The 16,809-nt window shown below is 41.7% G+C and overlaps 1 protein-coding gene across 5 annotated transcripts in view; it reads right to left on the minus strand.

The window, feature by feature from the left end:
* CAMKMT (calmodulin-lysine N-methyltransferase) overlaps positions 1 to 16,809 on the minus strand; it is a 391,410-nt gene that overhangs the window by 6,979 nt on the left and 367,622 nt on the right. For 3 of the 5 annotated variants that reach the window (XM_027624226.2, XM_027624225.2, XM_027624223.2), the window contains 2 exons: positions 14,796 to 14,870; positions 9,013 to 9,076 (listed from right to left, as the gene is read on the minus strand). In XM_027624226.2, coding sequence (XP_027480027.1) covers positions 9,013 to 9,076; positions 14,796 to 14,870 — 139 coding nt within the window. The remainder of the gene's footprint in view (positions 1 to 9,012; positions 9,077 to 14,795; positions 14,871 to 16,809) is intronic. The other 2 variants (XM_027624227.2, XM_027624224.2) reach the window with 1 other exon arrangement.

Consider the following 16,809-nt stretch of genomic DNA (forward strand, 5'->3'; position numbering starts at 1 on the left):
TTCAAAGAAAGTGGTATAATGAGGGTAAGCAGGCTTTTCGAAATAAACTGCACAACCTCATGAGATTGTTGTAGTGGGGAGAATGGATGGTCTTGAATAAGCTATACACTGGATTTCAGAAGACCACTGGACATGAAACTCCGCGATGTCCATTTGCTAACTCCTGGATGCACATGGACTTTCCCTCGCCCTCTGATATGTGCACAGAACAGCTGAACTTCAGAATCTTCTTTTCTTATTGTTTAAAAGATGACTGTATGCTTCTGTTAACCTCAAGGTTATACTTCACTTCTATGAAATGCCACTTCAGGTTTTGAGGGAATCATGAAAATATATCCCAGTTTCTAATGAAAGGTGGTTTCTCATATATTACTGCCAACTATTTATTGAGCATCCAGTGCATGTCAGGCTCTGGGATAGGAACTCTATTTGTCTCATTGACTCTTCCCACCACCCAACAATGTAGGTATGATCAGCTCCATTTTACAGGATGCTCCGAACGGTTGAATAGTTGACCAAGATGACACAACCGGCAAATGACTGGAAACATACCTGCCTCCAATGCTGATGCTCTTTCCACCTCATCTCATTGCGTCCTTATTAGTAATAGTGATGGTAATAATAATAATAATAGCTACCACTGTGCGAGGTGCTTCATGAACCTTCCCTTTCATCCCATCAACCATTTTCTCAACGACCTTGTGAAGCAGACATTACATTTTACAGATGATTAAATGGGCTTAAAAAGTCTCCACCATTACACAGCTGTCACCTCAGGAAAATTAGAAAGAAAAAAAAAGCCATGGAACTGTTGAGCTAGAAGGGACCTTGGGGATGACATAATCCAATCTCCTCAGTCACCCCAGCTGACCCAACAAGGTTTCTCACTCATGAAATGGGAAGAACAAAGTCTGCCCCCCCGCAACTCCATCAAGTCATGAGGATCAAATGAGGTGATGAATGTGAAAATAATTTGAAAAGCAAGGTTATGTAGATGTAAGACTAGAAACATCTCCACCACTTAACAGTGCTGGAAAGATTTTATCAGGTCTCTCTCCCTCTCCCTCTTCCCCTCATTTACCTGCAAGAAAATACACTGATACAGTGTCCTGGACATCACGTGTGTTTTCATACCGTGTTTACACAGACATGTACACACCACTCAGGCACATAATTGTAGCAGCACCAATCATACCACTACACTTAAGGTTCTGTCAGCTTTTCCAATATTAATTGCTATTTTCAGGTGTTTTTCAAACTTAGCAGCAAAAATTCATTTTGATGTGAAACTAGATATAATACATGGTCTCGGCAGGGGAGCAAAAGTCTTCGTTAAAAAAAAAAGGAGGTAATACTAGTAGGTCATTTTAGTCATTTCTAAGAGCTGGTTGCCATTCTAGGTTTTTGAATAATGGAAGTTGTTTTATTTTAAAGTCACCTGCAAAAAATTCTTACAGTTACAATTGCAGAGTTGATTTTTAGTAGCTATTATCTAAGCTATGTATCATAATGTTTACAGGGCTATAGGGCTCTTGCCTGGGCTGGTGTTTACATTTATGAGTCCGTGCTCCCCACACCCCTAACCCCTTGTTGGTAGGGTGAGCTGTAGGGGGACCCAGCTAAGCATATGGCAGCCCCCTCCACCCAGACATCTCTCCTTCTCTAGGTCTTCTTCTAGCTTACCTGTCCTTCCCTAACCACCCTCTAGAATAGCAGCTGCTTCCCCATTGCTCTCCACTCCCCTCCTCCCTTTACTTTTGTTCTGGGCGCTCATCACCACTAACACACCTTACATCCTTGTTTGTGATCGCTGGTCTCCTCCAGCTGGATTGTACGCTCCATGACAACAGGATCGTCTAATGTTTTATTCACTGCATTTTCTCAGTGCCTAGCATATAACTGACTCTCAATCAATACTTATTGAGGGAATAAACTAAATCCAGATGTTGAAATAATTTGAGAAATGCAAGTCTTTGGGAATTCAAAGGCCACATTCTATTGCTTATTCTTTAGCAAAGATTTTCTGCAAGAAGCTTTTACAGAGTCGGTAGCTCTGACGGGATTTCGGAGGGCAGCATTCTGTGCACAATACTGTACCCACAACAAGGAGAGAGAATGAGCAGTAGTTTTAATTTCTAATTACTCAGTTATGGGTTTTAAAATGCTTTCTTTTTCATTTCATTGAATACAGACACCTTTGAGATGTGAATCAATATTTAGGAGGGACAATAGTACATCATCCATTCATTCAATAAACAGCCACTAAGTGCCAGCAGCCACCCCATAAGGAATGGCTTTAGAATTCCCCTTGTCCCCAGTGGAGCAGGACACTGGTACAATCAGAGAAATATGCCCTACAGTCTAGGCTGCAAAAATCAAAACAAGAAAAAAATATATAGATTTCAGATTAGCCCATCACTTTAGAAAAATTATTTTCAATTTACCAAAGCCCAACTTTCTAGGCATTTGAAGTCATAGAATCATCTTAAACTCAGAATGAACACTCAATTGAACGTAAAATTTTGACTGATGGGCAGAAATTTGAGAGAATTCATTTATCCCTGGAGAGGAGAAAGGAGTAGTTCCACTAAACAGCAGTGATATTGTTTACATCATGAGCTCAGTTGTTGTTATTTTCCTAGACTAATCTATACTCATATATTAAAGGGTGTGTACTTCTGGAAAAAATAAGTATGCTTCAGATTTCTTTTAAAAGGAATATGCTATGCCAGTGAAATGCCTTTATTTCTGTTTCATTTCCAGGCAACCAACTATTAAATACCAATTACATGTTTAAGCTTATGTTTATTCTTTCTTTACCTGGTTTCTGAGATGCCGCCTTTGCCTGCTTCCTCCCCTATGTCTCTCTCAACCCCCTTCCATGGCTTCTCCACCTGCCCCCTTGATTGTCAGTGGTCCCCAGGGCTCTGCCTACTTTTTCTCCCTGTTCTGTACAATTCTAGGCAATTGTACCAAAGTCCATGGCTTCAGCTCTCAATGATACATCAACACTCCCAAGTATATATCTACAGAACCCACCATAGTCCAGGGCCCACCCATGTTCTCAGGTGCCTCCTAGGTCTCTCCGAGGGGACGTTCTGCAAGTACTTTTAACTTATTCTGTCTACAGTGGAACTCAGTACCTTCGGACCCAAACCCCAGATTAGATACCCTGTCCCTGGGATGCCTCTGCTGACCACTCCTGGCCTCCACGCTGTGGTTCCTCCCTGCCAGGCACTTCCGCCCTCCGCTTCCATGGCTCACCCACACCGCTGCTATCTCCTTAACACACCGTCAGCTAACTGCTCGCTCGTTTGTCTCTCACGCGGGACGGCGAGCTCCTTCAGGGCAGGATCACGTTGTATCTTACTCTATCCCCAGGTCCTAGCACAGCCTCTGCATCTGAGAAGCACCCAGTAAATGTCTGCTGAATGAACTCCTCAGTGAATATCTGCTCAGTCCCCTCCTCTCCACCCTTGGATCTCCTCTCTCCCAACTGAAAAATTCCATGTACAAGTTGGTCCACGGTGGTGCCCCGAGGAGCTCTGCTGCTTTCAAGCTCTCTCTTACACCACTGCAGCCTCTATGCTGGCCAGTGTGATCTTTCTAGAACCCACACCTGACTATACCACTGCTCAAACACTTTCAGCGGCTCTCTAGTACCCATATAATAAAGACCAGTCTCTTCATATAGTATCTTCAGCCTTTCATAAAATGGCACCCCAAACTAAGTCTTTCACCTCATCTCCTGCCCCTCCCAACCCTAACCCCCAAACGACACAGATTCTCACACTCCAGCTACAGCAAACTTCTCTTGTTGATCCCAAAACACAACATGCTTCTTCATACTCTGTACCTGTGAGCGCCGTTCCCTCCTTCCCTCTTCTAGTCCCCTTCCCTGAAGCTTAGAATGCCCTTCTTACTTTTCAACACCAAAGTCAAATGCCACTGCATGTAGAGAAACATTCCTCAGGCAGTCAGTCACTCTTTCTGGTATGCCCATCACATTGCGTTGTAATTTCTGGTAGCTCAGGCACTAATCTGCCCTACTAAACGGAGATTCTCCTAGTGGTCATGATCCATATTTATACCCGCACCTCACATTCCCAGCACAGTGCCAGGTAGTGAGTAGTTGCTCAACAAATGCTTGTGGCATCAAGACAGAGTCCAAACCCTTGAGTATCTCCCATTCTATTGAAGGTATAAATTAGAAAGATCGTCAAAACAAATATGACCACCAAACTGTGACCCAGGGATGGGCTGTTATAAGCCATTTTGCACTGTCCACTGTGATTCCACGTGTGTGTGTGTGTGTGTGTTACATTTCCACAATCAGATTATAAATTCTTTGGGGGCAGAGACTCAGTACTACGTATGCTGAATAAGCACCTAGGTAGATTTCAGGAAAGAACTTCTAGAGCTAGGCCCTGCTCTGAGGGTCTTAAAACCATCTGGGGACTCTCTATTCCTACAAACGCGAGAGGCAGGTATGGCTGAATACAGATTCTCACCAAGAACAAGGGAGGGTTTGTTGGGCCTGTGACCCAGCAAGCAGACAGGAACAGAGGGTCCCTCCAGCACCATCTCAGTTCACTGCCCTGAGCCCACACTCACAAGGCATTTCCTTGACATAAGCAAAAACAGAGGTTTGTACAGATGTGTGCAGAGATGTTGGATTAAAAAAAGAAGAAGGAAATCTCCCTGCTCTTCTAAAACCAGAGCCCATGATTTACATTTATAGCCCTCCTTGCATACAGGTGGGGCTCCAGGAATGTGGCAGTTAGTTCCGGCCAGTTTCTAAAGGTTAAATGAATTCCGAGGTGATATTTTTGAATGCTTGACAATTGGTTCGCAGCAACCAGCTGGAGAGCTGTCAACACTGCATCTCCATCCATCTTTTTGTGGTTCTGAGTAAATACACACTGTGTGGCTGGCTTGGTGTCCTTTCCTGTACCAAAAGCCATTTCAGAGGAATATTAGTGGATACCATTTGTTGGTTGTCATTTCCAGGCTAAAGTTCAACTTGCAGGTTGCCGTGGCTGTATTTTAAATCATTCTGGCCCTCTAATATCAGACACTGCTGATATTCTTTAAAGAACACAACAGCAGGGGGTCACCTGTCAATCATCAGTAACACGGAACCACTCACGGGAGGGAAAAAGTTTGGGGGGACCAAGGCTGGGTGGGGAAACGTTGCTTCTTGGAATAAGTAAATTTTGCTGACTTCATTCCTTGTTAGTATCTATTCTTTTCTTTTTGCCTTTTGAGTTTGCTAGAGAGTTCCCTCTAGTAGTCTGGCAGGAGTCAAGTGTTGCACAGTTACTTTCAACCAACAAGTCGAGGAAAGTTTCCATTTGGGGCTGGCGGAAAACACTTCCTGCTGAAATTTGGGGCTTCCTGTAGTGACTTTGATCTAAGCCATCTGGCTGAGGATCTAAGCCAAGCCAGGAGCCCACCTTGGTGACTAGGCTCTATCTGGGGTCTGTCCCCCTCACTCATGACCCCACGACAAAAACGGAAAAGCAGGAAAACTCCTCCTCCCCATCTACCTTTCTTGCAACTGGGTTGTATGACACCAGACCACTGATTTGCCTTAGCTAGACATCAAGGAACCACACACCCCAAAATGGCAGATTTGGTTTCTTCCCCCCCACCCGAAACCTCTTATTCTTGCCCTCTAGCAGTAATCTCTCTCCACTCGCTCTGTCCGCAGTAAAAAGTGTCATCTCCATCCAGGTAGACAGTCTTCCTGGGACCAATGAGGGAGCTGACGCAGGCATGCAGAACATGGGTGCGGGCGACACGCAGCATGCCCCGGTGTGTGCAGAAGTCACCAAAGTTTGTGTCCAGAGAAGGGTGAATTCCCTTCCTCCCAGCAGCATTTCTGCAAGGAAGATGCCCCGTGTATTCTGTACTCACCATGGTCAAAAAGTCTCTCTGGGTCTTCTTCAAGGTGACAAGAGCTAACATAGATTCAGAGCCAGTCATGTGCTAAAGCTTTCCAATGCATTGGCTTGTTCCCGCCCCATTTTACAAATGGGGAGAGGAGGCTTCATGGGACGAACCCAGTAAGTGGCAGAGCCCAGATCTGAACCTTAAGCTTTCAGACTCCAGGGTCCAAGCATACCTTCCCTCCATAAGGAAGACTTAGTAGAAAACAGGGTGAGAGAGGTAGTTCCAAAGCCTGCTAGTGCTAATTTGGGACTGGAATTCGGCCCTCCTGTCAGCCAGGCCAAGGTCCCTTTGGACCAGTGTCTCATGTGGATTAACCCTGACAGGCTAATGCATCAGTAAAGAAGAAGCAGTTTTCATTCTGGAACACATCTTGTGTGCCAGGCACTATGCTAGGCATATACGTCAGTAACTATTTTACATCAGCCCCGGGGGTTGGGGGGGACTTATCCTCCCTCACCCTGACGCAATGAAACTCAGGCTCAGAAAGCCTTGATAGAGAGAGCAGACTTGGGTTTTGTATGCAGCTATCTCTGACTCTTTTCACCCTCCACACTACCTGCAGACACTGCGGCCCTCCTGTGAACCTGAAGCATTTGGCTCAAGTGCAGTTTTTCCGGAGTACCCTGAGAATGTGCTGTATCGCCCATTGAACTCGCTGAGCCTTGAATTACCAAGAACTCAGGAGCCACCAATGTAGCCCCTCAAGTTGTTTCTTTGTGGGCCTCCTGCGGCACCTACAGCACCAGGGCCACAGACCATGGAGGAGTTGTCTTGGGCTCAAGAGAAAGTTAAAAGCAGCTCTAAATGTAATGGGATAAACCTTTAATGTTACCTTAGTCTTGGACTGTGATTTCCACAATGCATACACCAGCAGAGGGAGAGCCTCTGGAAGCAGAACAGCCAGTCCTGAGAGCTTAGAAGAGGAAGGGTTCGGTTTTTGCTCTGGTTACCCCCAGCTCTGGTAACACTTCTGGCCCACTGGCACGGGAGATGCAGCTGCTGGTGGTCACTGCCAAGTCTACGTGACCCTTCTATGGCCCACCTGGTGAAGGCCCTGGGAGCGCGAGTGCCTTGCCTCCCCAGAGCTCCTGATGGGGATGAGATTCCTGAGCAGTCATTTCAGGATATCCATGTGCCACTCACAGCTTGGAGTTCTTCTCTTACGGTGGGTCTCTGACACCTTCAGCTACACTACCCGGCAGCCTTGTGCATCAGCCCCAAGTGAGGGCCCCTATTCCCACTTCAAATACTGCAGTTCGGCCAGGCCCCTCTGACTTGGCCTCCCTGCTCCTCACATAGAATGAGCAAGTACCACCTACCCCAGGGCCCTGCCTCATCCTTCTCCAGGCTAAGGGTGAGTATCAGCTGTCGCTAGGAGGGCGGCCTTGTGGAGCCATACTTCAGGCAAGGTTCAGGGCTTAATAAAGGATACAGGAGAGCTGCTAGAGATTCCAGTCCAATCTGCATTTAGGACTATTCACAGCCTGGACAGTTCTCTATTATAAATCATTCGAATGATTTAGACTAGATCCTAGGCAAACCATGCAAATCTCTGCAAAATGGAGTATTTGCCACAAATAGGCTTTGGAGGGTGTTGGTGAAGTACTGTTTGTACTTGTTTGTGCAGCGTGAGATCCAGGAGTCCTTGAAAGCATTGTATTTATGTATGATACATTTTTCACAGAGGCCTTTACATCCAAGAATCTCCGTGCCCTCTCTGAAAATCCTGACCTTGCAAAGGCTCACAAGAATCACCCAAGGCTAACAGAGGAGGAATGAAGAGTCCCTCAATTCCTTCTTCTACCCTCAACTTGGGCTGCTCACTCAACCATGACTGCAGCCATCAATAGCTTGGAGCATGCCCCTTCCTTGCCTCAAGACCTGCTACCCACCTCACACGGGGAATTGAGAAGGCCAATTTAATTTAATTGATTACCACTTACCAAGCTATGGTTACTCCTCTGAGAGGCCTATTTAAAGTTTCTGAGCTATACAGAGATAACAAAATAAAAAGCAACAGTGTAAGGCAAAGGACGATTATCAAATTGCTCTGGGAACCTTCAATGTGGAAAAGATATAAAAGATAGATTGAAAGGTATTAGTCTGTAAGTCTCATTGAGGTCAGAAGACTAGAGCAAACCTTCTGAAAAAGACTTCCGAAACAAAACTTCAGAAAATACTTTACACACACACACAGACACACTGTAGTCCTTTCTCAGATAAATATGAGTTCCTGTCTTAGACTGCATTAACATTGTTAACCTATTTTAAATTCCTATGGCACAGCAAGAGTCTTACATACTTATAAGATTTTTTTTTTTAAATGCATGAGCCTTAAACTCGTTTTCTTACTTTAAATAGATGTGTATTAACTCTCCAGTTAGGCTGCAGGACCTCCTAGCTTAGTGTAACAGCCCAACAAAATAAGAGTGGCTACAAACTCTGTAATTTACTCACAGGCATAAATGGATATATAAATGTAAAAATGTGCACAATATTTTATGCCATGCTTGGCTTCATTGTAACCTAATGTTTATAATATGTAAATAATGGCTTCCTTTTAAAGCAAAGAACTTTTAATATACAGATTCATCTGAAGTCCTTTTTCTTTGATATAAACAGAAAGAAAAAGAAAAAAAATATATTCTTTTGCAATAAATAAATACCCAATGACAAAGGTTACCATTGAAGGGATTTAAAATGACAGAAGTCAACAGAAAACTTTCCATATCATACTTCTACTTTAATGTGAAGATATTGTTATCAAAGGAAAAGACTCAAGAAATTCTTTGATAAAAATAATCTCACACTATCTTTGAAGCGGTTTCATTTATTTTACTACCCACTGTGTTCCTTATCGGAAGGCCAAGGGTAAGAAGTTTCCTAGTTATGATTAGGAAAGAATCTGATAGATCAGAAGACCCAATTGAAGTTGGACATAATAAGTATTAAAGTATTACATGACATTAATCCTGCCATTCCATTACTCTCTCCATCTTTGTGCACAGACTAATTATTCTGAAGCCAGTGTTCAGGAGAAAATAGAAACATACTTACTCTGGGCTGGAGTAATCTCTTTATTGCATCAACAAGGCTGGCTCTGTACTGGTCCAGAAACAGGCTGACATTGAGAAGAGAGCAGAATCCAGATTAAACTGGGTTTCCAAGTCTAATGATATTAATGGAGGTAAGTACAAGGCTAATTACACATGTTTACTCAACACCAAAAGGGGAGAAATTGTTTCCTTCCATTCAAGTGTCTCACTGGAAGAAAAAAAGATTGTGGTCAGTGTTGTCCAACCAAAGCCAAGTCATCAACATGCAATTGGCCAGGATTCACACATGACTGGGCCACGTATTAATGTTAAAGGGACAATATCTAAGCTGCTATTTGGGGGAATCATCTGGTTGAGATGAAATACTTCCCGTCATTACAGCCCAGTTTCTGTAGACCTGGGCCATGAGCCCACTGAGGGTATTGTGAGGTCACCCTCCAGAAACAAACATCAGCCCTATGATGCCCAAACCACGGAACAGATCTCAGGTGGTGATGGTTTTTAGTGACCAGGAGCAGCACTGAGGTCAGACTCAACCAGTGACCCAGGAGTAAATAGTTCCAAGAACAAAGACCAGATTTGGGCTAGGTATCACAGAGACCATGGCAACTCTGGGTTTTTCTCCCTTGACCTTTATGTTGATTTTTTTCCAGTTCGCTGTGATTTTTCATTATTCTCCTCTGGTCTTCTGAGATTTTCTGTTATTGCTCTGTCACCCCTCTGGTTGGGTCCATCTGAGCCTGTCTTCACCAGGCCTCATCTTGGAAGCTTGGGGCAGATTTCCCTTATCTGGGACTCGTGGGCCAGAGCACTGAGCAGCCTTGTGCATCAGCCATCCCATGAGGGGCTAGGTGGAGCCCCCCTGCTCCCACTTCTAATGCTGCAGTTTGCTGTGGGCCCCTCTGACTTGGTCTCTCTGCTCTTCACATAGCACGAATTATTCTAGCACCCCTTATTCTAGGGCCCTGCCTCATCCTCCTCTGAGCTAAGGGGGACTATGAGCTGTCAGTAGGAGGGCTGCTGTGTGGAGTCACACTGCAGGCAGGGTCTAACAGCTCTCTGACTCTGACCTTTCTGCTATGTGACCTCTCTGCTATGTGTGGCCTTCACACAAGGCCTCAGTTTCCTGGTCAAGAAAGGCCCACTTACGTGGCTGTGGTGGGCATCAAATCAATAATATATACTAGCTGACAAGTATTTGTGGAACACCTACTACATGCTATTGGCTGCTTTAGGCATTGGAGACAAGCTAGGAAAAAAAGAAAGTTCCCATCTCAAAGAGCTTCTGGTCTCTATTCATTTACGCACTGCAAGTTCTAGCACAGTACTTCATCCTTCCAAATCAAATTTCCCAAAAGTAGTTCTTATAGTTCTCTAATAAGTCTTTATTCCAAGCAAGCTGACCTTTCTACTTAGCTCTGATGCAGAATTTATAATGCTTTGTAGGATATGTTGTATGAGCAACTGCAATGTGCTTTAGTGGGAGTGATACATAATCTCCTGAAAATTCACTCCTTAAATAAGTCCTAATGGGCTCAGAGAATAACAGTAGCTTAAGTGGATCTATTTTAAAAAAGGCTGAGTGCGTCACTGATTGGAATGGAGATACCATTTCAACTCTCCCTTCCATTACTGATCAAAATACATCGATGACAGTCGGTCTAGTTTGGCTATTAAAACATACACACACAGCCCTCTATATAGTGGCATCAACTTTTGCTTTGTTCCATGGATCTGAATCACAGATTTCATGACAAAGGAAGGTGCTGGGCCATTCTCACCACCTCCCTTAGAATCAGTCAGTGTTATGCAGAGCACAGAGCATCTACCACTCCACTCATTGGGAAATTAATTAGTGTAGGCAACAAAAAGGCATTTCTCGGCCAGTATCCACAGGAAGGAGGCCTCTATGTCCTCTTGAAGGTGAAATGTGCTAAGTTAAATTCACTGTTTTAGATTTAACTTTCAGCAGAAGAATGGCCTCTATCAGTATTTACCAGCTAATTGCTGTGGAGCTGGGACCAATGGAGGTCTGGTCTCCCTTGGGGCTACCTACCACTTAGGGTGCCAGATCTTTGGCAGTTGCTTACCTTATTTGGGACTGAGTTTTAGGTATGGGGTGAAAGGGCTGGCTGCCTTTGTGTTAAAGAGTTTTTCAGGTGTAAAGGTTGTGACCTAGAACTATCCATGATCACAGCATCTAGAAGAAAACGAAGAAATTCTGGAGACTGTTTTGAGGAAAAAAAAAAATTCTTCCAGAAGAATACCTTAAAAACCAAACTTTACAGAATAATAGAAAATAGAAACAATCCACGGTACATAGTGCAAAAATGCTAAGAGAGCCAGTGAAGTGGTGTAACCTTCCCCCATTTCTCTGCAAAGTCTCAGACTGCACGCGCCGACATTCTATAGCTCAATGTGTCAGGCTACGGGTGGCATTTCAGACTTGCTTTCCAAGCCTTTAGAGAATCCAAATGTACAGAATCATGTTTATTTTTGCAGAGCTACAATAAACTGGAAAGCCATCAAACACTCACTGAAAGCATTCCTTGGATAAAAAAAAAAAAATCTTACTTCCAGACTTTTAGATTATTGTGATTGAACAGGAGTCTGGAAAGGTAGGCTGAAAATTAACAATCACTTGCTATTCTAAACTCAGCAAGGACCAGGCTGGACTGCATTCCAGCAGAAAGGAACTCTTATATGAAATTTGATGTTAAATAAGTCAACCAAGGAACTTAATAGGCAGGGTTTTTTTTCTACACCTGTGGTTAAATATTCTAATATTTTGATGTTTGTCAACAGCATCCTTTCACAGGTGTGGCTGTACCTCGATTTTTTCCTTCTGTTTATTTCAAAGTTGACATTTTACAAGTTATTTAGGAACTGTTGAACCATGAAACTATATTTCATTGTCAAAAATGCTGAATGGTGATATAATGAGTAGCTTTCAGAGCTTTCCTCTTTATTTTATAATCTGGTGGAGTTCCTAAATGTAGATGTGAACTAAGGAGCCTGTCTCTTCTGGGAAATAAGTTATTTCCCCCATAGCCCACGGGCTTATGAATGTTTGAATGTAAATACATGAATATATGAATGATTTAAAAACATAAACATATCACCTGCGCTCGTTGTAATCATGTGCATTTTACTTGAACCACAATGTGGGTTTGGAATAGATTTGTGAATAGGGCTTGTTTTCATGTAAATGGGATCAAGCAGGACCACTGGTTAGCTATTCAGGGAATCAGACAATGCCACCCTTGCTGGAAATGCTTCAATAAGGAATTTAATCCATGTACCTAATATTTGAAGTCCAACTCTTGCTTCGTATTCCTATGGCCTAATCCAGATCTCATTGACTGACAATAACCAAAGGGTGATGTGAGACAGTGTGATCTATTTATGTGCGGCACCTATTTCTGCCACTGAGTATTTCAGGTTTCATCTTGGAGGTAGTGTCTAAAGAGAGGTGTTTTTTTTTTTTCTCCTCTGTGACACTGTAAAAAAAAAAATGCAGCATGGTCTGCCTGCCTGTCCCTAGAAGCAGCACCCACATAATAACTGACAGAGAAACACCAAACCAACAGGAAATAAAGAGCTCCCAGAGCGTGAGCTTCACTGCTATGTGCACAACATGCATATTATAAATATCACTGTGCTTTCTAAGTTTCTAAGCAGCTTACCCATCCCTGTGAATATGAAGAGACCATTACCAAAGCATTTCTTTTGGAAATAATATCAGCATTGCAGTGAGAGTAGCTTAATGTTTCACATTTACAAATGGGAAATTATAAACAGGCTGACATTCTGGCACTTACAACACCAGGGGGAAAAAAAACCCAACTTAACACCTCACACATAGAAAAGCCATTTATAAAATAAAACTTGGCGTACTTAGTTCATTTGAATCTGTAAATTCTCACATAGCTACCAGGTGTGTGTGTGTGTGTGTGTGTGTACATCTAACATTGTACTATGTTATGTATTTGTAATGAAAGCCTTCATTGAATATGCATTATGTATATCAGTTGTACGTGACCCTGTTGTTCGCTAGGGAAAAAGGACTATTTCTCAAACATGTTGTGTGGCTATTTTTAACCTGAGAACATTAATCAGAAAAGAGCTTAAATCTTACTTCCTCTGCTTGTCTCTCTGGTACAAATAGGATGACATGGTGTGAGTGTCCATAACACAAGGTCTGACAAAGCCAGGCTGTTCTGATATTTATGTGAAGGATACATTTAACTCTAAATCTCCTGGCCAGACCTGACTTTCTCCACATATCTGGAGCCCACGCGTGCAACCCTCGTCTAAACCTCCAAGAATATGCTGCCCTCCTTCCCTCTTTCTGCTGCTCTCTGATCTGACTTTCAGGCTTAATCTGATCTAATCCTGCTAGCATTATCTTCATCTGTGCAATGAAACCTGGAGGATCCTTTCTCATATTTGGTGAGGAGAGGCATTTACTAAATTACTTGCTCAAATCATATGGTGAGGTTTTAGCTCCTTATTTTTGATTAGATGAGGGATGTAACATTAGGCACAATATCAATGATTAGTCCAAAATCTGTTTCTCCCTTTTTGGAACAAGGTTTTTCTGAAATCCAGTACAAAGACACTAAAAGGGCCATGGAAAGCTAGAAAATCTCAGCTAGAAATAGAACAGAATACTTATTTTCCATTGAGAAGTATTTTTCAGAAGAAAAAAAGAAAGCGAATCTGATTCCAATGACTTACATAGAAGAGTTAACTCTTGAAAGTCTTATTTAAAATAATAATAATAATGACTGCCTGAAAATTTCATTTAACTCCCCTCTAGGGAAAGTCTTCTCCAGGTTCTGGATCTTATAATTGGGTTGATCAATACCATAGAACTTCTTCAGAATCCAAACTTGTGTTTTTAAATCTCAAGTGTCATAAAAACATAATGAAACTACAAATAAGATCTTACTCTTAACAGGGAAAATACTTTTGAACTGTCAATGTTTCCATATGCTTAAATAGTTATTATTCAACATGCATGAAGAAAATACCTAAGATTATTTGAAATAATTATTAAGGTTTGATACATATTTATCCTGTAACTTAGGATCAGACTTCATTAACAATAAGTAGACTAAGCCAAATGAGAAGACAAAACATCTAATGTAAATTATTTTTAAAAAGCAGGCACCTGACAGAGGTTTTTGTTATTTGCATAACAATAAAATGTAATGTTATAATTCCTGTTTTGTGTATAATTAAATATCTTAATTGAAGACATTGAAAATTTAGATTGCAAACATACATTTTAAGAAAAGACATTCCCCCAAAAATATTGCACAAATACATTTATTTGTTTTGGAGCATATACGTGTGTGTACACACATATACACATATTCCCTTATATCAATAGTCAGATCTCTCCTAAGAAGTAAGCTAATTGAGCTGTTTGTGTTGATAAACTCCTTTTTCTCCAGACTATTCCTCTCCGAGCCATAATTATTTGCAATTTGCCTAAGTCGTCCATTTACTGATACGTCAAGCATGAAACAGAGGCAATTCCAGAAAATGGAAATGCTTCTCAAAATCAATCTTTGGGAAATAATGTGGTAGAAGTTACTGTGTGATAGAAGACTACCTTATAACTGTCACATGGAGATGAATATTAATTTGTTGAGGTTAAGGTGGCTTTGTGCTTCATTTGTTGACTTTGCTTAGCCGTCAGCAAAGCAGCACAGCCCAATTACTCCAGCAAAGCTATTTTTCCTAACAGGAGTTTTATGATTTTTATGTACTTACCAGTCAGCACACATAACAATGTCAAAATGTCCTTCCAGTTGAGAGACATCTGTCTCATTATCCCATCGTAAAACGCTTGAGGAGAAAAAGATTTTTAAAAATTATACTTAGGTGGTTTTTTTAACTTTTGATTTTGAGCTATTAACATTATTTTTTGTGGCACTTGAAATTATTTAAAAAGTATATACAAATTATTTCAAAAGGTATTAATAAAAAAACTAGGGATGGAAGTGTCTGCTCTATATTTTATTTAGTCTTCAAATCCAGAAGAGGGAGAATTCTCTATTTAGACAATAGTTAAGCCTGTGCTAGTTTTTATAGTTTATAGATGAACCAGGGAAAAATATCTTATTTTTACCATAGTCATTACAATGAGTCTAGACTCTTAACATCAATGAGGTACACATTGAGATCAAAGTATTCCCCATCTGACTGGAATACAAATTTATAAAAGTAAATGATGTGAAATCTAGTGTGTATCTATCTTGCCTGGCATGTCAATTGCATTTCTTATTGACGAAATGAGCGATTTGGCAAGATCGAAAAAAAAAAAGGCAACTTTCATTTGGTAGTTCTCAGGTTTTAGGCACATTTTAAAATTCACCCATCCTGACATTTAGTTTCCCAAAAGAGGATCAGCTTTTAAACCTCACATTAACAATAATTAATAATACATATTTAAAAATTCTAGTTGTGCTTATGAAGCCAATGAAAGATTTTGTTATTTTAATTAATAATTGTGATGAATAGCATTTTACCATATTAAAGTATTTTAATGATTCCTCTCTCCACATCAAAACTAATTTGCCATGCTATTTTTCTTTTTTTTAATAATTTTTTATTGTTATGTTAATCACCATACATTACATCATTAGTTTTTGATGTAGTGTTCCATGATTCATTGTGCATAACACCCAGTGCTCCACGCAGAATGTGCCCTCTCCAATACCCATCACCAGGCCAACCCATCCCCCCAGCCCCCTCCCCTCAACAAACTGAACCCTCAGTTTCTTCCTCAGAGTCCATTGTCTCTCATGGTTCGTCTCCCCCTCCGACTTACTCCCCTTCATCCTTCCCTTCCTGCTATCTTCCTCTTCTTTTCTTTTTCTTAACATATATTGCATTATTTGTTTCAGAAGTACAGATCCGTGATTCATCAGTCTTGTACAATTCACAGCGCTCACCATAGCACATACCCTCCCTAATGTCTATCACCCAGCCACCCCATCCCTCCCACCCCCCACCACTCCAGCAACCCTCAGTTGGTTTCCTGAGATTAAGAATTCCTCATATCAGAGAGGTCATATGATACATCTCTTTCTCTGATTGACTTATTTCACTCAGCATAACACCCTCCAGTTCCATCCACGTCGTTGCAAATGGCAAGATCTCATTCCTTTTGATGGTTGCATAATATTCCATTGTGTATATATACCACTTCTTCTTTATCCATTCATCTGTCGATGGACATCTTGGCTCTTTCCACAGTTTGGCTATTGTGGACATTGCTGCTATAAACATTGGGGTGCACGTACCCCTTCGGATCCCTACATTTGTATCTTTGTGGTAAATACCCAGTAGTGCAATTGCTGGATCGTATGGTAGCTCTATTTTCAACTTTTTGAGGAACCTCCATACTGTTTTCCAGGGTGGTTGCACCAGCTTGCATTCCCACCAACAGTGTAGGAGGGTTCCCCTTTCTCCACATCCCCGCCAACATCTGTCGTTTCCTGACTTGTTAATTTTAGCTATTCTGATGGGTGTGAGGTGGTATCTCATTGAGGTTTTGATTTGGATTTCCCTGATGCCGAGCGATGTTGAGCACTTTTTCATGTGTCTGTTGGCCATTTGGATGTCTTCTTTGGAAAAATGTCTGTTCATGTCTTCTGCCCATTTCTTGATTGGATTATTTGTTCTTTGGGTGTTGAGTTTGATAAGTTCTTTATAGATTTTGGATACTAGCCCTTTATCTGATATGTCATTTGCAAATATTTTCTCCCATTCTGTTGGTTGT

Source organism: Zalophus californianus, chromosome 8 (assembly GCF_009762305.2).
Source record: "Zalophus californianus isolate mZalCal1 chromosome 8, mZalCal1.pri.v2, whole genome shotgun sequence".
Taxonomy (NCBI): Eukaryota; Metazoa; Chordata; class Mammalia; order Carnivora; family Otariidae; genus Zalophus; species Zalophus californianus.